The following is a 23242-nucleotide window of genomic DNA, read 5'->3' as shown; positions in this document are numbered from 1 at the left end:
TGCTACCTAACAGCCCAATAAAGTCAAGCTGTGAGAAAAATCAGACTCCTTAGAGCTGACAGGGAGCTTGTAAAGCTTCCTTCGATCTCCTTTACTTCAAGAGGAAACTGAACCACAGTGAGATGCCACTTCACGCCCACTAGGATGGCTTTTATTGAAAAATTGGAAAATCACAAATGTTGGCAAGGATGCAGAGAAATAAGAACCCTCTTGCACTGTTTGTGGGAATGTAAAAGGGGGCTGCCGCTATAGAAGACATTTGGTGGTACCTCAAAACGTTAAACATATGCAAATTCATTAAGTCAGAATCTAGAATACAGGCTACCAAGGGTGGAAGGGAATGGGGAGTGAGGAGTTAATACTTCATTGATACAGATGGAAAAATTTTGGTGATAGATGGTGGAGATGGTGGTGTAACATTGTGGCATAATTATCACCGCTGAACTATATTATTGAAAGTAGATAAAATGGGAAATTTTAGAGTGTATATTTTTAAAAAATTGCTATGAACCTACTTTTGAAAAAAAACAAACGTAAGTATAGAACTACTACCTGGAACTCCCACTTCGAGGTAAATACCCCCTAAGAATCAAGGGCAGGGACTCAGACACTTGGACCAATATTCAGAGCAGTACATTCACAATTCCCAAAAGGTAGAAGTAACCTTAGTGTCCATCAATAGATGAACGGATAAGCAAGATGTGGTATTCAAATGCAGTGGGCTGTCACTCAGCTGTAAGGAGAACGGAGATCCTAAAGCACGTTAGAACATGGTTGCATCTTGAAGACCTCATCTAGAGTGAAATGAGCTTGACACAAAAGGGCAGATAGTGTAGGATTTCACTCATATGAAACAACTAGAATATGCAAACTCATAGAGACAGAAAATAGATTAGAGGTTACCAGGGGCAGAGGTGGGGGTGGAGAAAGGGGAACTAATGGTTAATAGGTACAGAATTTCTGTTTGGGGGTGATGAGAAAATTTTGGTGATGGATGGAGTTGATGTGACTGTAATTAATGTCAGTGAATTGTATACTTGAAGGTGGTTTAAAATGGTATTTTATATATATATCTTACACCATTTTTCAAAAGAGGAAACTGAAGCCCAGAATGAGAAAGTGACTCAACAAGGTGACAAGCGTGGCCAGGGGCAACTCAGAATCAGGCGGTTTGCATTTTCTACTGCACGTTGAATATGGGGCAAAAGCGCCTGGGGAGGGGCCGAGAAAGGCAAAAGGCAACCCAGTGTGGCGCCTGAGAACACAGGTGTGGACAGCAGGGACGTGGTTCTGAATCCTGAGCTTCCACCCACACGCTGAGCGCCCTTGTGAAAACTACTTCACCTTCACAAGCCGTGGTCTTCCTGGTTGTCAAAGGGGGATAATCACATCCACCCGCCCCTGCGGAGTCACTGGAAAGGGTAAATGAGTAATGCAAGTAAAGCACCTGAACAGCTTTAGCCCAGGGTACGTCTGCAGTGAAGGGAAGCTGCTATTTTTAGGAGCATTATTTCTCCCTTCATTAGTTTTCCAGGTAGTTCTAGATTTTTGAGCTCTCCAAAAAAGTAATTCTTTCATGTTCCTTCTTTTGCTAACACTGTTTCCTCTGTCTAGAATGCCCTTCTCCTCTGCAGTACTAGAAGAGCTTACTAACTTGCACATGCTGTTCAATTCATACAATAAACAAAATGAGGTCACTACTACTATTATCCCCATCTTATAGATTAGGGAATTGAGGCATGGAGAGGGTGAGAAACTTGCCCAAGATCACACCACTAATGAGCTGTGGACCTATTCTGACTAAGAGACTATTCTTTTAAGCCCCTCTCTCTACTGCATTTACAAGTGTGTGTCCAAGTCACTCCCACCCTTTGGGGTGCAATTTAAATGCAACCGTCTCCTCTAAGGAGCCTTCTCTGATCTCTTACCTGGAAATAATAATGCCTCTCCCTTTTAATTTCCCACTTTTTTGTTAGTGTCTCTCTTGCAGCACTGGCCTTCTACTTGGTATAGACTATTTGTGCACAGTATATGCCTTAGCTTCCCTAACAGGCTAGATACTCCTTGAGGGCAAAGACTAGATCCTATTAAATTTTATAGCCCTCAAGGGCCTGGCAAAAGGCAGTTGCCATTACAAGAAACTAGGCACATGCTTGAGAAATTCCACCAAGACTGAATTCTAAATCAGCTATAACATGCATTAAATAAATAATTGTGAGATGACAGAAGAGCTTTCTCCACATTCCGACTGGTAAGCAGGCATGTCAACGCTAGGTCTTTGACCTCTGGCTTTTCCTTAAAATGTAGAGGAGGAAAAAAAAATGTAGAAGAAAGAGGGAACCAGCTGAGAGCTGAAGTGCGGGTAGGAGCGGGATGGAGAAGGGATATGGCCTCAAGACCCTTTATCAAAACCCCTTTGAAGACCTGGAAGCTGGAAAGTTGAGAGACTAGTATGACTTTCAAATGCCAAGACCACTCTCACATGTCATACGGAAAACTGAGACATGAACTCCCTCAACTCACTGTCCCTTTACTGACCACAGTCCTTGCTTACAAAATGACATCTCTGTCTCTAAGAAGTAATGTCATATAGGAATGGTTTAAAAAAAAATTTTTTTAAAGACTAAGATTTTAAAGAAAGTGTACATACTAAGTTTACTTTTCAGAAATTTAAAACCTTCAGGTGGTTCCTAGGCCAGATAAGTCCTGAAACCCAAAGGGGCCAGCCTCTCCAAGAATATTAACCAGTTGCATCCCCTATCCCACGTTGTCAACACCCCTTTTCAACATGAAAAAGTTAGAATGGGCAATGCCCAACTATCCCTACATGTTGAGAAAGGATCAAAATAGGAGGAGTTATAACAGAGCAGACAGAATTTAACAAATGAGTACAACTATTGAATTAGTATATTGATATTTCTGTTTAGTGTCTTGGAACAGCTAGAAGGAAAAGGCTGAAACTGTGGAACTGCAATCCATACCAAACGTTGCAATCTGTTCTATAACTACTTGTTAAAATGTATCTTAAATTTATTGCTCTTTTGTACATATATCTTAATTAAAAATGTTATTAAAAAAAAGTGTGCATTCTCTCTTGGGTATGACCAAGACTTCACATGATGGGAATCATCTCCAACTGACGATGGAGTCAGTTCTAGAGAAAAATTAAACAGGTAGGACAGAGTGTATATTTTAATCTATAAAATCTGATCATCAAGAAGATTCACATCTACGAGAATTCGCCCGTCTGAGACAGGAAGCTCAGTGGAGGCCACAGGAACTAGAAGAGACGAGAGGAGCAGAAATGACAGCACAGTGCTGTGGGCAGCCTGTGGGCACTCAGATGCCATTGGAGGATGGATGTCGTGTGCAGATTCAACTGGATCTGGGGCAGGATTCAGAGGAGCTCGTGTAGGGATGCTTATTCAGCTACAAATGGGACCACAGATAAGGAAAAAGTAAGAAGTAGAACCGCCTCTCTAAATTTAAGTGTGGGGGAAGAAGTGGAAGCAAGAAGAGTCCTGGGAGAAGGAGACAGTGCTATCTTAGGGTTTGTGGTAGCCTGGGAGGAAGGCTGGCCACACCAGATGCACTGTCAAAATGCTGAGGGAAAGAAAGAATCCCACAACGGCTCTGAAACAGCAGCTCTTAACCTTCTGTGAGTCTCTGACCCCTTTTGAAAATATGATGAAAAGTATAAATCCTCTTCTCAGAAAGAAAAAAAAAAAGCACAAATGTGCCCACAAGGGTCTTTTATGCTTAAAGAACCTCTGTTACTACGGCAAGACGAAGGGATGATAAGCAAAAGTGAAATTCTAACAATGTAATTGCAAACAACCAAATAAGGAAATAGGTGGGGAAGGGAGAGGAAGGGAAAGAGAGTCCTAAGGGGTCCTTATATCTATTAGAAGGGAAGAGGGGCAGCCAAGAGCTAATCATGAATATAACGTTGTGGCCATGGGGCTGTGAGAGGAGAACCAAGAAGGTATAAGTCCAAAGTGAGGTGAAATTTTTTAATATATTAAAATCAACAAAACTATGTTTTTCCTTATGCTCAGAGCAAGAAGAACAGCGGGGACACAAGCCTTTGTTCTAGCATACGACATTAGCAGGGCTCCCCAACTTTTATCTTCTGCTCAGTTCCATTTTTTCTGTCAAGAAAATTGATTTCCAAACTCCAACATGTGAAAATGATGTCAACAAGAGAGAACTGAGATCCCAGATAGATAGACAAGTTAGAGAGCAAACTGGCCATGTTAAGTGGCTTGAATCTCGCGGTCTGGAACAAGCACCGGCTGGAGGTTCCTGAGGAAAATGGCCGAGGGAAGCGGAAATGCTGACTTCTAACGTGCAGGATGGTCTTCGATCCTTGCCGGGACACTTTGAAAGGCAAACCCGGGACCAGTAGACAGAAGCCTCAGGATGGAGATGTCAGATTCCTACGAGGACAGATGTAATACAATACAATTCAAAATACAAAAGAAGAAATTCCATTTTCCCTAAGGGGGTGGGCTACTTAGGGAGGTACTGAGTCCTGTGTCTCAGTCGGTATTCACGTGAACACTGGACCATCATTTCATGAGACTTTTAAAGGAGGGTTCGAATTACAGGTCTCTTCTAACGCTGAGAGCCTAGGCTTCTTCTGTGGTTCTATGAGAAAAAAAGAGTATTTTCCCATCACATCTTAGGTTTTTTAGCCTTACTTCTCTACCTTTAAATGGGTGATCCCTGCTCACCCATTCACCCTCTCTCTTTCCTTCTCTCACCTGGAGTCCATTCTCCAGTTCTTTTTCTCACTCTACTTTTATTCTTCTTTCTTTTTACCCAAATCCTAAAAGGCAGGCACCGTGGTTATAGTTGGAGAAGAAGAAGGTGCCTTGTGCTTTTCCCTGGGTTCTTCTCTTACTTACATCCCATCTATGCCTGTCCCACCTCTCTGAGCGGTTAGAGCTCTGACCCCATACCTTCTTCTTAGTCCTTAGACATACACTACCTGGTATGTTTTCTTCTATAGTGTCTTACCATGATGTAACTTTTCATGTGTATATCATTTTTCCATAAATAGAATATTAACTCATGGAGGAAAAGATCATGGGTGATTTTGTTTTTAAATTCCCAAAGCACCTACTACTTAATAACCATTTTGAATTAACAGTTGAGTTTTCTATCACGTTAGGTTCTAAACATGTATACCCCACAAGTCTGAAAGTAAAACAAATGAACTAAAGCTGGATATAGAAAAAGGAAGTTAATTAAGTTCTAAATGACCAGTATCAGAGACCTGGGAAGGACTTTAAAGATGATCTCATTAACTCCTTCATTTTGCTACCTATGGAATGAAAGCTTAGTGGGGAGTTGGTACCTGACATAGTAGAAATGGACTAGAAGCCAGGTCTCCATGTGTCCGGGTCACTGTCTCTCTATGACTCATCATTGCAAAAACTTTGGTGGGGTACTGAAGCAAGCAAACTAACTCTCTGAATTTTTGAAAGTGGATGAAACCTCCGGTTTCCTAAAGGCATAGAAATGGACTATGACTTCGGAAATTTCCTTCCAGCACAGGCTGGAAATCAGTTTTCCTATAGTTAACCTCTGTGTGCTCCTGCTTAGGCGTCCTGTTGGATGCATACTGCTGCAATTCTGCCATCTAGTGGTGTGAGGTGGGTATTGCACCATCAGCCATCTCACCAACATGCATCCTACTTTAAAAGCCCTAGTAACCAAAAAGAGTTTTTATAGAGTGCCAAACACACGACAGCAATACACTCTAGCGGCCCTCAGCAATTATACTCAACTGAAGTTTACAGGGTCTCCTCTACCTCTGGCAACTTCAGGTCCAATCTGACAACAGTGTTAAAGTGACTAAATTATGACTTCTTAGTGCAGAGAAGTTCAAGGAGGGCATTTGCTCGTGGCAGTAGGGAAAGTTCTAGGGAACAAGTGAGCCTTGATTTGGGCCCTGAATGTTATTGGCCCAATAGTCAATAGGAAGCTTTTATAGTTGTAACTGGGAATCAATTTGATGAAAATGGTGTTTAGGAATTTTAGTATTATACCATGCTACAGCCTTCAGCTGGAGGGGTAAAAACTGAAAAAATTAAGAGTTGGGCTTCTTAGTGTATATACTCTAGACCTTTACCTGCTGTATGAGACCAAAGGCAGAGAGGCTTGTTATGTCTAGAACCTAAATATTCTGTAACACATAATCTAGATCAGCCTCTCTGGATAGTTCATTCAAACATCTCAGACTCCTGGAGTCCAGAACGGGTATGAGTGTAGTTGTATGTGGCTTAATGTAATACCAGGATACATCTCAGACTATGGGCTGATAATTTTAAAATATTGGCAGAGTCCCTTGCAGGTCTGCCATATATATATGCATATAACTATTATATATATAACTATTAAACTTTCCCAACTGGGAAACCCCAGGTACCCTCTCAACCATTGGAGACTTGCAAGAAAATAGGCCAAGCCTTGGATTTTGAGGCTTGCACTTATGAAACAAATTTCTATATGAAGTTCAGACTACCCATAATGAGACCTAAGAGTTGCTTCCAGGAAGGCTCTTTGTTGTTCAGATGCTGCCTTTCTCTGGGCTCCACTCTACAAGGCAAATCATTACCCTCCCCTCTGCGTGGACATGATATCCAAGGGTGAAGGTCTCCCTGACAGCATGGGGTGTGGCTCCTGGGGATGAGTCTGGCCCTGGCACCATGGAATTGATGACACCTTCCAGACCAAAGAAGGGAAATGAAGAATAATAAAGCGGGGCATCAGTGACCAAGGGAGATCAATGGAGTCGGGAGGCTAATCTGGAGGCTACTCTTATATAAGCTTCAGTTAGATAATGCTAATCACATGGTTTGCTAGGCCCCAACAACATCATAACTTGAGAACACCTAGGGCTCAAAATGAGGTTCTCTAAAGGTTTCATGCACTAGTTTGGCTTTCCTGGAACCTATAATTCCCAGAGTGTTCATGGGTCAGGTGAATCCTGGGACCCAGGGGGACCAGCATCTCCAGGATTATCAGTTAGTTGCATCCCCCTATCCTTTAGTGTTAACACCCCTTCTCAGCACGAGGCGGTCAGAACAGGCATTGCCCAGGGATCCCTATGGATGGGGAGGGAAATCAGAGGACAGGGAGGAGATATGGCAAAGAGGGTGGGATTTGGCAGACAAGTATGACTGCTGAATCACTGTTTTGATTTTCCTTCCGGCTTCAGGTGTTTTGGAGAAGCTAGAAGGAAAAATCTGAGATGGTGGAATGGCAACTCATGACAAACTCTGGGATCTGCTGAAATGTGCTTTGAAAGTTATTGCTTTTTTCTTTCCTTGCTTTGTGTATGTTGTATTTTACAATAAAAAGAAAAAACACTTTAAAAAAAGAAATACGGGGGAAGGTGTTACAACATTTTGAAAGAAATCAAACTGGATCGATTAAATTAAAAAATGGATATACTGGGTGGACCATGGTGGCTCAGCAGGCAGAGTTCTCACCTGTTATGCCGGAGACCCGGGTTCACATCCCAGTGCCTGCTCATGTTATAAATAAATAAATAAATAAATAAATAAAGGATATAAACCTTGAACAAAAAAGAACAGGGCTTTTTATTGCTATTCTTTTTAGGTGGTATTTTAAAATTCTTGATAGTGATAATAATTCCTACCTTACAAATTGCTATGAGAGAATGTTATATGAAGTGCTTATTTAGCACAATGTCCTGCGCATAGCACATGTTCAATAAGTCGAGAAGATATTATCTTCTCTCTGAAAATCAGCTTTGACAACTGGGGACCCCATTTCATGGTCACCTCACCTCTAGAGACTGCTGTGCCCACCTTCTCTCCAGGTGGAGAGTCTCTGGATGTTCTCAAGGAGCCAGGACATACCCACCGACCTCTAGGCAGGAGGTAGGAAAGGAGAGGAGTGGGGAGAGGATAAACAGAGGCCTTTTCTAAATCTCCTCCCCTGGCTCATCCCCTCTGACAGTTGGAACTTTAAATGAAGCTGCCCATCCTCTCTTCTCTGGGGCAGAAAGCTTTCTCTCCAGCGTCTGTTCACCTGGATTGGAATGATAAGGAAGCCATACTGGGATCCATGTTTATTGAAGCATTGTCCAAGAGGCAGGAAGCCCAGCCTATGGGCTCACTCGGTCACCTTTCCTCCACACGGCAGCTGCTCTTTGTCTGGTCACTTCCCATCATCCTATCATGAGGCCTTGCCATTACTGGCTCTAGGCTGTAGCCACCTCAAATCTGCCCTGAAGCTGGGACACCTGTTCCCCTCCCTCTCCCACTGAGCTCATTCTACCTGTCCAAGGCGCTGCCCTCTTAGGCCCACAGTCTGCCACCCCTCAGGAGCATGGCAGGGGGACTCTCAAAAGCACTCAAGATGGTGAAAGAGAACACAGTGGGCTCAGTCCCATTCCTAAAAGCCATATGATTTTTTTAGGAGTCAAACAAAATCTAGGAAATAAAGATACCTTTTACCCATATGTCTTCCCAGGTAGGGCAGGGGCTGAAGCTTATTCAGGGCCTGGGGGTGGGGTTCATGGATGACTAAGAGGAAGGGAATTTGTTCTGTCTTCAAAAGGACAACCCCAATACCACAGGTGTGTCGAAAACATTGTGCTCACTCTTGAAGAGAGTCACCAAGCAAGAAATGTCTCCTGAACTCTTCCTTCAGTGGGAGTGATGGCTGAGCTATTTTATACCATTATGTGACCTTGGGAACAGATATCATACACTGCAATGTCACAAGATAAAAGGAGCCTGGGTCCCCGGGGATTTTGCCATGACAGCCCAGGACTACTAACTTCTGGGCTTCAATGGGAGGGAGAAATGCACTTATATTTCTTTTAAGTCACTATTCCTTGGTCTCCATAACTTATAGCCAAATATAATCATAACTGATACTGCGTCCAATAAATGTTGACTGTTGTCACATGTCACGATTACAATTCCTTTAATGTCTGTCTTCCCACCAGACTGTAAGCTCCATGAGGGGAGGGACCATATCTGTGTGTTCAGTATATCCCCAGAGCCCAACCCAGGGCCATGCACACAGTAGGCACTCAAAAAGTGTCTATTGAATGAATGATTCAGAAGAAGCTTTTCTTCTTGCCTAAGTGCCTAATATTGGGGCATCTTTTCCTTTAAGATGTCACCTAAAGATCCAAGTGGAAGCTCCAAAGGAAAGGTTCCTTGCCATACTTCACTTCCTCCAGTTCCCTTTCTTCAAGTTCACAGGAACTTATTCTATACACAGCTGGCATTAACCTGCTAATGATGCCAGTTGGGGTTCATTCTCTAGTTAGTCCCTGGACGCTTATTTCCTTGCTTAGCAGGGCTTTAAGCTACTCTGGCAGGGAAAACCCATTTTCAGTTTTTTGATAATTGGGATCCTTAATCCCAATTTCTCATAAATGCATGCAGTGGACAATAAATACTTGTTAAAGAAAGAAAGATATAGAGGGAGGAAACTTTGACAAGGTTTCTCAACACTGAGGAAAAATGTTTGCATTCCAGTTTGGGGAGAATGATTCAAGGAAAGGAGCCAAACTTGGAAAAAAAATCAAAGGTATGCTGGTATGTTGAAAAAGGCAACAAGATGGAATTCAGGGCATCCAGACTCAACTTCCATTTGCTGTAACCTGGGCACATCACTTCACCTCTTCGGATCTGTTTCCTTATTTTTACACTGGAAGGTCTAAAAGACTAAATCAGTGAATTTCTAGCTGTGCTCCAAGAAGTTCAGTTAAAGACCCAAAAATGCTGGAACCCAGACCCCTCCCCACGTTATCCAGAGAAGCTCTGCAACCTTCTGCTTCACACATTGGCTCTCCTATAAAACATGGTTTGAACGAAAAACTATAACAGCCAAACTATGAGTAAATAAAGTTTAAAAAACATTGAATTCAATAAACCGCCTCCCAGCTGTACAATGATCTCTGGTTTTATGATAGAACGTGTCCATTCTTGGTACCTGAACCCCTTCCCAAAGAAGAAAATGTTCCATGGGTTCCAGTCTTGTCTCCAGAGCCATACTGTAAATTCTGAGAGGGCTGAATTTGGGCTCTTGGTTCTCAGCTTCCCAAGGCAAGCAAGTATGTGTGACTGGGTGCCCCAACTGTCAGGGCAGCAGAAAGGCTGTGAGGAGGAGTGGATGCCCACCATGGGGACATAGGGAGGCATAGGGACCTCCATACTGGGGCAATTGGGTCTGAACTCCAATATGTGTTTCTGCTCACATGTGTGTTTCTTTAACATCATCACATCATCTTTCTCCTTCTCCCCGATCACTGCTTTTCTCCTCTTCCCTCATCCCCCTTACCTCTCCCCCATTCCCTTGCCCCGCCTCCTCAGACCCTGAGCCTCATCTGGTCCCTGCCCTGGCTTCCTGGGTCTAGAGCCCAGAGTTTGCAGGAGGGAGTCAGGGAAATGTCCAGGAACAAGCAGGGCTGATTGGGTACTGAGGAAAAGAGGCACCCAAAGGGTCTACGTCAAGAAGGGTTGTGAATGAACCTGAAGGGTTATAGGTTGAATGAAATGTCAGGAACAAAAAGACAAATATTATCATGCCTCACTCACAAGGACTAACTTTAATATAAAAACTCGGTGAACGGGAGGTACAAGGGTAGTTCAGTAGTAGAATTCTTGCCGGCATGCAGGAGACCTGGGTTCTATTCCCAACCCATGCACATTCCAAACAAACAAAGACAAACAAACAATTCAACAAATGGTGCTGCAATAACAGGATACTCACACAGAAAAAGAATGAAATATGACCTCACCATACAGCATACAAAATACTATTGCTAAAAATTCGGTGAAGTCAAGAGCATGGGTTATCCAGTTGGGGACTACTGTAAAGGATCCTACATTATAAGCTCTTACAGCAGTCACATATATTCAGGAGTTGTAACTGTTATTTCTGAATTCTGAGATACTAAGCTATTTGTTTATAACCTGGTTTCCCAGAAACCTCAGGTATTTATATGACACCTGAGACTCAGAATTAGAGCTCTGAAGCTATGACAGTCAGCAGTACTGCATACAGGAAATGTTTAAAAAGTTGAAAAAGTGATCAGACTTCTACAAGAGATACGAATGAAGCTGATCTGGATAGGACTAAGGTAAATCAAAATACAGGGTAAAGAATGATGTTGTCCCTAATTTAAAACTTCAACTTCTGTGTGAGGCCAAAGGGAAAGATATTTATTTGGTGCAAAATTTATATTTTGGGTAGTGCATTTCCTAATTTCACTTGTATGGTCGGTCAGTTTAGTTGAATGCCATAAGCACATGGAATCTTGAATAGGGCATGAGACTTTGTTGGTTTGTCCAGGTTAGTGTGATGTCCCGATATAACCCAGAGTAATCTGGGCAATGAATAAAGAAGTATTTGCAAGGTGCCTTTGGGGGACTGGGGAGAAAGGAGGAAATATTCAACTTCCGCATTCGGAGAATTTCTGATATTTTTGCAAGCGGTGGAGACGACCAAATCAATAGGCTGAGCCCTCGATCTTGGGGTTTGCCCCTATGAAACTTATTCCTAAAAAGGAAAGACTAAGCCTACTTAAAATTAGGCCTCCAGAGACCCTCTTTCTTCGCTCAGATGTGGCTTCTCTCTCTAAGCTGATGAAGCAACTGAACTCACTACCCTCCCCCTCCATGTGGGACATGACTCCCAGGTATGTAAATCTCCCTGGCAACACAGAACAGAAATACCAGGACAAGCTGGGATCTGACATCAAGGGATTGAAAAAAGTTTCTTAATCAAAAGGGGGAAGAAAGAAATGAGAAAAAATAAAGTTTCAGTGGCTGAGAGATTTCAAACAGAGTCAAGGGATTATTTTAGAGATTATTCTTATGCATTATATAGATATCCCTTCTTAGTTTATGGTGTATTAGAGTGGCTAGAGGGAAGTATCTGAAACTATAGAGCTGTGTTCCAGTACCCTTGTTTCTTGAAGATAATTGTATAATGATATAGCTTTATATATTGATTGTGATGACTGTGAAAACCTTGTGTCTGATGCTCCTTTTATCTAGGGTATGGCCAGATGAATCAAAAGTATGGATAAAAACTAAACAAATAATAGGGGGACAAAGGTTAAAATAAATTGGGTAGATGGAAATATTAGTGGTCAATGAGAAGGGAGGGGTAAGGGGTATGGAATATATGTGTATTTTCTCTTTTATTTATTTTTCTGGAGTGATGCAACTGTTCTAAAAAATGATCATGGTGATGAATAAACAACTGTGTGATGAAAAAAAAAAAAAAAACAAGCAGCAGCAGCAAGGGCCATTTGAAAACCCCCGGTTCAGCGTCTGGTTTCCAGCCTGCCACCTGGAGGTGAGAGGAGAGAGTGAGCCTCCTCCAGATTACCTCTCCTCAAACTGCAGATTCCACCAGAATTCACTGCTTATGTGTCTGGCCCTACCATTTTCAGATCCGTGGGCTTCTGTCCTTGCTTCTCTAGCCCCTAGATACTGCTTATTTCTCTGAGGAATATACATGAGGCCTCAGATGGGACCACCACAAAAATAACTCAGAGACTGATTAGAATCAGCCCCACTTTGCCTGGGCTGCTTGTTTACAGGGCGGTCTCTGGGGCTGGGGTGCCGTGACAGGTCCAGGACTCCAGCTCCAGCTCAGTCACTCAGGGTCTCTTGCTAACTCACCCTGGGAAGCTAAAGCCAAGGGCCAGGCACCTGAAAGATGGAAAGCACATTTCCCCTCCCCAACCCAACCCCTTATACAAACCCCACCACATATTAGGACAGCACCAATCCCCAGAGGAGCCCAGGGAAAGGAGTGGAGAGGAAGAAGTTCAAGAGCACAGGCTGGGGACACTGTCTTCCACTTGGGATCCTACTTCTTACCCCAGGAGCCTGTTCAAGAGGCCCCAGGTCTGAGGGAACCTGGGAGTGGCAGGAGGATGTGACTGATGGGGGTCAAGATAGGGTGAAAAGACAAGGGAGGGCAGGAGAAGGTGGGGTGAAGGGAGGTAGGAGTGCTAGGAGCAGAGGGGAAATGATGGGCCAGGGCCGTGCTGCTTTCATGCCAGGATCCCAGGCAATTTCCTCAAGGGGTCAGGGCTGGAATAGAAGACCTCTTGGACATGCAGTTTTGTTCCTAAACCCTTACATGGCACAGAAGGGACCAGAAGGGAGAGGCTGCACTCACCTTGGAGAAGTCTGCTTCACCCAGACATGATGTGCTTGGCAAAGGCTGGGAAAGAAGATGAAAATCAGCCACTGGACTTGCCCTAAGCAGCTCTTTATTTCTTTTTGCTCCTTAAAACTTCCTCTTTCCCTATATTGCCTGATTTGAAATCTTCCCACTACCACTTCTCCAGTGATTCCTTCTCCTATTTGAGGGTTGGTGAGAGACCTAAATCCTGCTCATACCCTGACCTGTGTTCATTCCCTGACCTGATACTCGACATAGATGAAATGAGCCACATATCTCAACCAAACCCCACAACAGCCCTATGAGAAAGGTGCCAGTATCACCCCAATTTTCCTGATGAAAAATTGAGGTTCAGAGAAGGTAAGTGACTTGCTCAAGGTCACAAAGCTATTACATCACAGAGTTAGCTACAAAACCCATGCTCCTCCCTTTATACCATGACTCTCATTCACAGGATGGAAAAACCAATGACCCTGGGGCACCCATGTCCATCTGCTGCTTAAACCTCCTTCCTAGCTCCTGGACTTGTTCTGCAGACTCATAACCGGTCCAGGTGTGCCCGCCCTCCCATCCTCCAATAGCCCTGGGGAGCAAGGGCATGATCTGACACCTTCGTAATTGATGCAGCCATTGGCATCCTCTTGCCCAGCTAACAGCTGTTCCACTTCAGCCTCAGTCATCTTCTCTCCTGGGGTGGTGGGAAGTGCTTCTTATTTACAGACGGCAAGAGGAGGCAAGCAAAACCCAAGTACTCCCTCAAGTCTGAAGCTCTAAGACTCCCTGAGGCTGGGAAGCAGTCATACAAGCCTCTCCCAAAAGAGTGGAGCCAGGGGTCTTGGAGGCCCTGTCCTGTCCATGAGACCTCTCCTCTGCCTTATAGCCACAAAAGGATAAGTAAACCAGGACCCCAGTGCTGGAGGCAAAGCCAAGCACAGAAAACCTTGGGTCCCACCTGCTGGGGTCCAGCAGTAAACGCCTCCTGCTCTGCCTACCTGCCCTCCTTTTCTCTCCCAAACCCTTACCTGATGAGCAAACCCAGCTGGGGAGGATCGTGCCTGAAAAGCCCAGAGAAACAGGGCCTGGATCAGATTGTGACCCTCAGCCTAGGAAACCCTTCTATTATCCCCCAACATATGCACCTCACTGCCTCCCCCACTACCTTCCTCTCCCTTAGGCTTCAGCCTCTGCCTACTGCATACCCAGGGTGGCAAGGACATGCTGAAGTTCAGCACCCATGACTGTGCCATTACTCTCCTTGTCAAAAACACGCAGCCCCTCCACAAAGTCCTCGTAGGTGCCCTGCTCTTTGTTGCGGGATATGTGCTGCAGGATGGGCAGGAACATCTCAAAGTCCAGCATCTTGGTGCTCATCTCTTTAAGTGGACATGGGGAAGAAAGAAAATAATGTGAGCATAAGCTCAAGGGGAGCACAGGGTCAGGAAGGGGCCTCACCCCAGCCCCACCAGGCTAACACCCAGCCCTGCAATCTGTTGGCACCCAGTTCTTAGACTGCAGCCACTTCTGGGTGGGGCATGCATGATCCCAGAGGACAAGAGCCTACAGAGCTCGGCAGGAGACTGGCTCTGGGGCATCCTTTTTTTTAACAAAAGGACTAGGGCAGAAGTCCACCCAAGAACACCAAGCTCCCATGGCCCACCAGGCACAAGAGCTGATGACGGTAGCAGCAGCATTTTGAGGGGCCCAAAGGATCACACAGCCCAGGCCTCACTTTCACAATTTAGACTTGTGATATGTGTCAGACACACTGTCACAGAGGTGAACCCATAGGATTGAAAAAAAAAAGGAAACTATGCATAATTTCTGTATTTGTGCCCTATTAATAGCTCACACTGCCTGGAGTTACTGCGAACCAATGATTTTTGTAAATTTGCAGTTATTTTGTGAGTAACACACTTCTCCATTAAAGGGTATTAGGAGTTTTAACTCAATAGATAAAAACAAATTTTAAATACCATAAATGATGGTATTTACTTTTTCTATAATAACCCAGGAATTCCCCCAAAATGGAAATGGTCCAGGTATCTCTCAGCCTCTAAGTAGCCCTGCTAACAAGGGCAAGCTCTGAGCCTCTGGGCCGTTCCTGCCCACATCTTTTACCCCGACTGGTATCTTCAGCAAGAGGAGGAGGAGAAGGAGCTAAGACCAAGCAATAAGGAGGAGGGACCAAGGTGGGGCCCAGGAAGCCTCTTAAGACTGCCCACTCTTGCTGGCCTGGCCCACCTAATGCCTACACCTCTGAGAAGGAGGTACATGTTTTAGAGCTGCTGTTCATTGGTTTTACTCTGCCACCCATGACAGATGACATTCACAAATGGAACACACTCCCTTGTACAATTCCTAGGATGCCAGCTATCAAAGTACCACTTTCTAAACTCTCACTCACTCAAAGCTACCAGAATGTAAATGAAAGAAGCATCATTATTGAGCTAATGTTGAATCTGCTTGGATTTATATAAAATGAATAATTTGCAAACTTCAGTGCTCTGATCATTATCTGAAATAAATTGTGATGCAACTCGCAATGGTCCTGGGAAATCTTATGCTGTCACACTTCCCCTGAGAGTTTCTGGGCAGTGGTGTGCAGTTGGCGATGAGTTATCAGATGTCACCGAGCCTTCCTGCCTCAATGTCCTGCCACCCAGGAAGTCAGGAGAAGATACTGAAGAAATAAAATGTAGCTACTGCCCTCTAGGAACTCCTAACCTCCTGGGGGAACAATATCACGTGGGATATGATCTGAGAACAAGTCCAGGCAACATTCTTCAAGGGTTAAATAATGCCAGGGGCATCTGGATAAATGATCCAATGGGACAAAGGTATCCTGGGGAGGTGAGGCTGGTCCCGGAGGGCTAAAGGGAGAAGAGAGTAATGGACAGGAGACAGATCTGGGAGAGGAGCCAAGGCCACAGCCCGAGGGGCAGACCATGGCCCATTCTGACCCTCAGGCTTGGGCTTGCCCAGGACCCGCAGCACCTCGGCGTTGGTGGGGTTCTGGCCCAGGGCCCGCAGCACATCCCCGCACTGCCCGTAGGTGATCTTCATCTCTCCAGTTGGAGTATGGTCAAACAATGAAAAAGCCTCTTTGAACTCTGCAGAGAGGAGATACAGCTGCAGCCTCCTGGGCCTAAGTGAAGGTGGTGGCTGGTGGCTGATCAGCCTCCACCCAGGCTTGAAAAGTAGGTCAGCGTGGTTGTTAAAATACTTCAATACATCCCCTCGGCTACCTTCCAACTTCTGACAACTAAAGAGCCAGCCTGGCCCAGCAGGGGTCTCCAAGATCACCTCCATCCCTGGTCCTGGAATATCTTCTGATCCCTCAGTTGTTCAACAATTTCAATGTCTCCTGTCTCCATCCCTCCCTGCCTTTCCTTCCCTGGTGCAGGTGAGGTTCTTGATTGCTGAAAATGGCAGGGAAGTAAACATAGCAGTCGAGTGGGAATCAGGAACCCTGGGTTCTCAGCTCTGCCATGAGGCACAGGATAAACCCAGCTGGGTCTCAGTTTCCTTGAGCCAACACACAGGGAGTAAAGACTCCATCCCACCAACCCTTCCAAGTTACTGACTGTCAAAGGAGGTGGCAACATATAGAAGCACTTTGCAAAGGCTGTTCCAGAGCCAGCTATTAATCCGAACTGCATGTTCCAGGTTGAAGGACCCTTCCAGGTCACAGGATATGACCTTACAGGCAGATCACCCTATCTCTGCCCTGACCCACATGCAGCTTTGGGCAAACTACTAACCTTTCTGAGCCCTTGCTTTCATAGTCCTAAATGGGGATACAATGTCCACCTGAGTGGAGTGCTGGGAGGATTATACAATATGCCAAGCAGGGCGTCTAGCACGTGGTAAATGAATCAACAAAGGGTGATAATTATTATATATACCAGTTCTGAAGCCAGTACAGAATTATAGGGATTGGATTTCCCAAAGGTATTAACGCAGGCAAATGAGGGGCAAGGTCAAATTAAGGCACTATCAGGTCTTTTACAAAGAACCTCAATTCCTCAGTAATTTGGACTCAACCAATTCATTACTGGGGATAATTTGGACTGGGATTAGCATTGAAGTTACTTATATTTACTAAGCAGATTAAGAGTTTAAACCGAGGTATGCATAAACCACTTACAAGAAAAGCTGTTTTTAAGCCTAAATCCTTTAGAAATACATATTTACTTAGAGGCTGCATATGGATTACTTACAAATCATTCCACATATCAAAGCAAGTTCCCCAAATCTACTTGTGACTCTTTATTAGATTTCAAATGCATTTAAAAGATATAAAAGTGGATGTCTTTAACATTACTGAATAATTGAGCTCAATTTCTATTTCCATTGCTTGCTAACTGTGTGACCCTGGACAAGTAAATATTTAACCTCTCTACAACTCTTCTCTATAAATGGTTCCTACCTCATTGGGTCCTTGTGAGAATGAAATACAATGTATGTAAAAACCTTAACACATGTCTGGCACATAGCAAATGCTCAAAAAATACCGTTATTATCTTACTGAACTAATCCCAATTTCACCACTTAACTGTATAGCCTGGGTCAAGTCACTTAACTTGGCTGAACCTTGGTTTCCTCCTCTGTAAAAAGGAAGTATTATCTACCTTCTTCTTAAAGGATTTTTTTTGTATACATATATTATATTTTATAACAAAAAAAGGTAAAAAAAAACACAGGCAGTTATAGTAATATTAGATAAAATAAATTCTTGAAACAAAAAATTTGAACATATTTAGTAACAAAGCTCACTATTATAGAAAAGTTGATATTTGCAATAACTTTTTACTTGGTATTTTGAGAATGCACACAGTTTTGATAGTTAATCAAGTGGTATTTAAAATACTGTTTAATATTTAGAATTCAAGAAACCCTGATATCTGTACTTATAGATCTTTTCCTTCATTGTTTTAATTTTTTTTCTCTTTTTTAACTTTTTTTATTGTATAGTATAACATACATACAAAGCAAAGAAATAAAAAAGCAATAGTTTTCAAAGCACTCTTCAACAAGTAGTTACAGGACAGATCCCAAAGTTTGTCATGGGCTACCATACGATCCTCTCAGATGTTTCCTTCTAGCTGCTCCAGAATATAGGAAGCTAGAAGGCTTAAATATTTTTTTATCATCACAATCGACTTTTTTCCCTTATTTTTTTGTGAAAAATAACATGTATACAAAAAGCAATAAATTTCAAAGCACAGCATCACAATTAGTTGTAGAACAGATTTCAGAGTTTGACATGGGTTATAATTCCATTTTTAGGTTGTTACTTCTAGCTGCTCTAAGATACTGGAGACTAAAAGAGGTATCAATTTAATGATTCAGCATTCATATTCATTTGTTAAATCCTGTCTTCACTGTATAACTCCTTTGATCTTTCCATCCCTCTCTTTAGGGGTGTTTGGGCTATGGCCATCCTAACTTTTTCATATATAGAAGGGTCTGTCACTAATATGGGGTAGGGAGATGGAACTATCTGATGTTCTGGAGAGGCTGGTCCCTCTAGGTTTCAGGACTTACTGGACCAGGGACCCATCTGGAGATTGCAGGTTTCTGGAAAATTATTCTAGTGCTGGAACCCTTGTGGAATCATATATTGCCCTAGATGTTCTTTAGGATTGGCTGGAATGGTCCTGGTTGCGGTCTGGCAAGTTATGATAGGCAGCAAGGTCGACCTGCAGCTTGTGTAAGGGTAACCTCTAGAGTAGCCTCTATTTGAACTCTCTACCACTGATACTTTATTATTTACACTTCTTTTCCTCTTACTTTAATTTTAAATTGTTTTATGAAACATATTGTACAAACAGGCTTTATGATGATTACTTAGATATTTTTTTAATATGCCTATGGATAAAATAAGTTATCCATTTTAGATGGCTAAGATTTCCATTTGTTAATTGCAAACATATTTATATCTTCATATTTTCCTGAAATCAGGAAACTATAAAACATAGGTCATTACTATAGCAAAACAGATTATTTGTAAGAACTTTCTACTTGATATTTTGAGAACATTCACTGTTTTGATAGTTGGTCAAATGGTATTTAAGTTAGTGTCTAATACTTAGAATTTAAGAACTTTGCTATCTAAATTTGTAAATTTTTTCCCTGTTGTCTTAATTTTAAATTGGTTTGTGAAACTTACTGCACAAACACAGGCTTTACAATGATTATATGGATACTTTATTTAAATATGCCTATGGATAAGCTAACTAAGTGTGATATATATCCAGTATATTATTAAATGAAAAAAAGCACAGAAGAGTATGTATCACATGGCTCAATCTGTGTAAACTTATATATACACACATATGTACATATACATTCTGATATATCACAATACTTTCTTCTCAAAGGATACCTAAAGACCTGTTAACTAGTTGTCTTGGGGAAAGGAATCAGCATGAAGATAAAATAAGGGGAAAAAAAACCTATTATTTTTTATTATTTACTTTTAAAAAGTAAATGATTTTTTAAAAAATAATTTCAAAATATACTTTTTTAAAGAAAAGTATTTTTTAGTTTGTGCATGTACTAATTTAATTTTAAAAATATAGTGTATGAAGTGGGCAATGGTGTTGCAGTGGCAGAGTTCTCACCTGCCATGTGGGAGACCTGGGTTCGTTTCCCAGTGCCTGCCCATGTGAAAAAAAAACAAAAAAAAACATAGTGTGTGTTTAAAATCAGGGGGTTGGACCTGATGATTTTTCAAGATCCCTTCTAATCCATATGATTTTATGTCCTGGAGTGATTTGATGGGAGAAACAGAGGGATCAATTACAATGAAAGTGAGTCCTGTTTTACAGTGGGGATATGCAGATGTCGCATAATGAAATATTTCATTCTCAAATATCAGACCCCTACACATGGGAAGTTAAGGGACAACAATATGGTTGGAGGATGGGAGATTTTAAGGCTTGTCTTGAAGCTGCATTTAACAACAGCTTATAGAAGATTGAGACAACATAAGTTGTTTCATCAAAGATAGGGAGAGGTAGTTGATGTAGATCACAGGCAGACTAGGACACCCCCAAGTCACCCTTGACCCTGCCACTATTAGTGGGTGAGCATCTTAGCAAACTTGATGTTAGGGGAAGAGGAAGTTGGTAATCTAAGTAGGGCTTTCTAATGACAGGAACAGAAGTGAGAGTTTCTACATATTTTAGACAGTAGATTTGAGAATGGGGATTAAAAAAAAAAGGCATTAGCATTTGTTATGCATCTATTATGCTCCATGCAGTATGGCAGGGTGGCTGAGAGCAGAGGTCTGGAGTCAGAATGCCAAAGTTTGAATTCTGGCTCCACCACTGACTGCCTGTATGAGACTGGGCAAGTTCCCAGCCACCCCCGCCCCGCCCTGCCACCTCTGTTTCTCAGTTTTCTCACCTATAAAATAGGGGTGTTAATAGTCTTGACCTCACAGAGTTATTTTAAGAACAAAATAAGTTATCCCATGGAAATTGCTTAGGACTGTGCCTAGCATGCAGATGGTACTCAAAATAGGTTTGCGATTGTTCTAGTTTGCTAGCTGCCAGAATGCAACATACCAGAAACAGAATGGCTCTTAAAAAGGGGAATTTAATAAGTTGCTAGTTTACAGTTCTAAGGCCCAGAAAATTTCCCAATTAAATCAAGTCTATAGAAATGTCCAATCTAAGGCATCCAGGGAAAGATACCTTGGTTCAAGAAGGCTGATGAAGTTCAGGGTTTCTCTATCAAGTAGTGAGCTCGGCATCATGCTTGCTTCTTCTCCTGGCTTCCCGTTTCATGAGGCTCCCTGGGAGGCATGTTCCTTCTTCATCTCCAAAGGTTGCTGGCTGGTGGACTCTCTGCTTCGTGGTGCTGCAGCGTTCTCTGCTCTCTCTGAATCTCCCATTCTCCAAAACGTTTCCTCTTTTATAAGACTCCAATAAACCAATCAAGACCCACCCAAATGGGTGGAGACATGTTGTCACCTAATCCAGTTTAACAACCACTCTTGACTAAATCACATCATCCAGGGAGATGATCTGATTACAGTTTCAAACATACAGTATTGAATAGGGATTATTCTACCTTTATGAAATGGGATTTTGATTAAAACATGGCTTTTCTAGGGGGCATACATCCTTTCAAACCAGCACATTCCAGGTATCTTTAGAGTACACATTTCTACAAGGAACATGCCTCCTAGGGAGTGTCATGAAACAGGGAGCCAGGAGAAGAAGCAAGCAGATGACACCATGTTTGCCATGTGCCCTTCCAAATGAGAGAGGAACCCTGACCGTGTTCACCATGTGCTTTTCAGATGAGAGAGGAATTCTGACTGTGCTCACCATGTGCCCTTCCATTTAAGAGAGAAACCCTGAACTTCATTGGGCTTCTTGAACCAAGGTATCTTTTCCTGGATGCCTTAGATTGGACATTTCTATAGACTTGTTTAATTGGGACATTTTCTTGGCCTTAGAACTGTAAACTAGCAAATTATTAAATTCCCCCTTTTTAAAACCCATTCTGTGTCTGATATATTGCATTCCTGCAGCTAGCAGACTAGAACAGCGATGATGATGATGATGATGACAATGGCTGTTACTATTTTGACTCCTGCTCCTCCTCTTCTCCAGGATAGTGGGACAGAGAGGATAGTGGGGAGGTGAAGTTGTTCGTACTCACCTTCGATCTGGTCAGTAGTGAAGTCTATCTGTTGGGAGGGAAAACAGGACAGTGAGGGCTGGCACTGCTAAAGGCTTCCAAAGGGAATTAAAAATGGCTTCCACTGAAGTCTGGTCCCCTCTAGCAGGGGACTGCTGGGGAGGAAAGGAGACTGTGGGTTAACTGCAATAAACCAGTCTACCTAGAACAGTCCACTCTAAATTAAATATGGCCTCCTAAGCTCCTTCAATACTGCACATTAAGAGATGGCTCTGGGAGAGAGGGGAAGAGAAAGAGAAATATTCTGCTTGGACACCTCTAGAACCGCACCACTAGAATTGATTTCTAGTCATGCCTTTATGTGTACCCTGTTACTTGAAGCCAGGTTTCCTACAGAGCAGGGATTTTATTTTTCATCATTAATGCCTGGCATATAGGAAGCACTCAATAAATATGAGTCATCATTTTAATTCAGGATCTTGTATATTACTTGATTGTTCTTATCCCCTCTCCCACCCCAGTCCTCTCTCCACTGATGGTGGTTACCAGTCCTGGAGCATCTTCTTCATGTACCACCATTCCTGGTCCTAAGCCTACTGCTTGTGCTATGGCCATTCCATCTCCTCATATGTCCTCTGTTAATGAGGACCCTTGGAGGTAGCTGGCATGGGCCAATGAGTGGGTAGGAAGTGTTTGTTCTAGGTTAGGAAGGATACTAGCTGTGCCCAGGAGTGGACTTTGCTAAAGAGTGAGGGCAGAATGGGCTGTTTAGGGAAATTAAAGAAATTCCCCAAAGTAAAGGATGATTTGCATTAACTCTGAGGAAAAGGTGTGGTATGCCTTACTTCACAATGCTTTAAGCCCAGGAGCAAACATGTAAGAAAATGAATATAAAAACATCAAATCAGGTCATAGCCACACGTATTAGGTTTATGTTTACTTTTGCTCTATCTTTGGACAAAGAATCTTCTAAGCAAAGGAACTGAGTAAGTGCAATAGTAGGGGATATGACCCTCATGAAAGACACCTTTTCTTTTTTCCACTTTAAAATAAATTTAACAATTCCCACGATTGGAAAATTCAAACATGGCAAAGAGAAGCACAATTAGCAGCAATAAACAGGGGCGTCCAGGGGCATGAATGGAGGGAAATGATAGGCTGAGGGAAGGGTCTTATGTCGCTAAGAAGCTACTGCCCAGATGCCAGAGACTAGGCCTGGTGGAGGCCGCCCAGTTGGAATGGTACTTAACCAGAATCAATCAGAGATAAAACTGAAGAAGGATCCTGAGGCAGGGAGATGGTCAGCTTTTCTTGCCAAGCTCTGCCCAGAGAGGGAGCAATATATAACCTAGGAAAACTTTCAGGTAACTTCAAGATCGTA

General features: G+C 42.9%; 1 protein-coding gene across 8 annotated transcripts in view; it reads right to left on the bottom strand.

Annotated features, from left to right (window-relative positions):
- Positions 1-3999: 3999 nt before the first annotated feature.
- The window catches only part of LOC143686957 (myosin light chain 4-like), a 52041-nt gene continuing 32798 nt past the window's right edge, over positions 4000-23242 (bottom strand). For 6 of the 8 annotated variants that reach the window (XM_077163461.1, XM_077163460.1, XM_077163463.1 and 3 more), the window contains 6 exons: positions 21883-21910; positions 16164-16313; positions 14403-14576; positions 13814-13891; positions 13198-13242; positions 4000-4439 (listed from right to left, as the gene is read on the bottom strand). In XM_077163461.1, coding sequence (XP_077019576.1) covers positions 13214-13242; positions 13814-13891; positions 14403-14576; positions 16164-16313; positions 21883-21910 — 459 coding nt within the window. In that variant the 3' untranslated portion in view covers positions 4000-4439; positions 13198-13213. Of the gene's footprint in view, positions 4440-12391; positions 12723-13197; positions 13243-13813; positions 13892-14402; positions 14577-16163; positions 16314-21882; positions 21911-23242 lie in introns of those variants that run through there. The other 2 variants (XM_077163459.1, XM_077163464.1) reach the window with 2 other exon arrangements.

Source organism: Tamandua tetradactyla, chromosome 6, assembly GCF_023851605.1.
Source record: "Tamandua tetradactyla isolate mTamTet1 chromosome 6, mTamTet1.pri, whole genome shotgun sequence".
NCBI lineage: Eukaryota > Metazoa > Chordata > Mammalia > Pilosa > Myrmecophagidae > Tamandua > Tamandua tetradactyla.
Note: the sequence above shows the minus strand (reverse complement) of the source record. Positions and strands in the feature narration are given on the sequence as shown.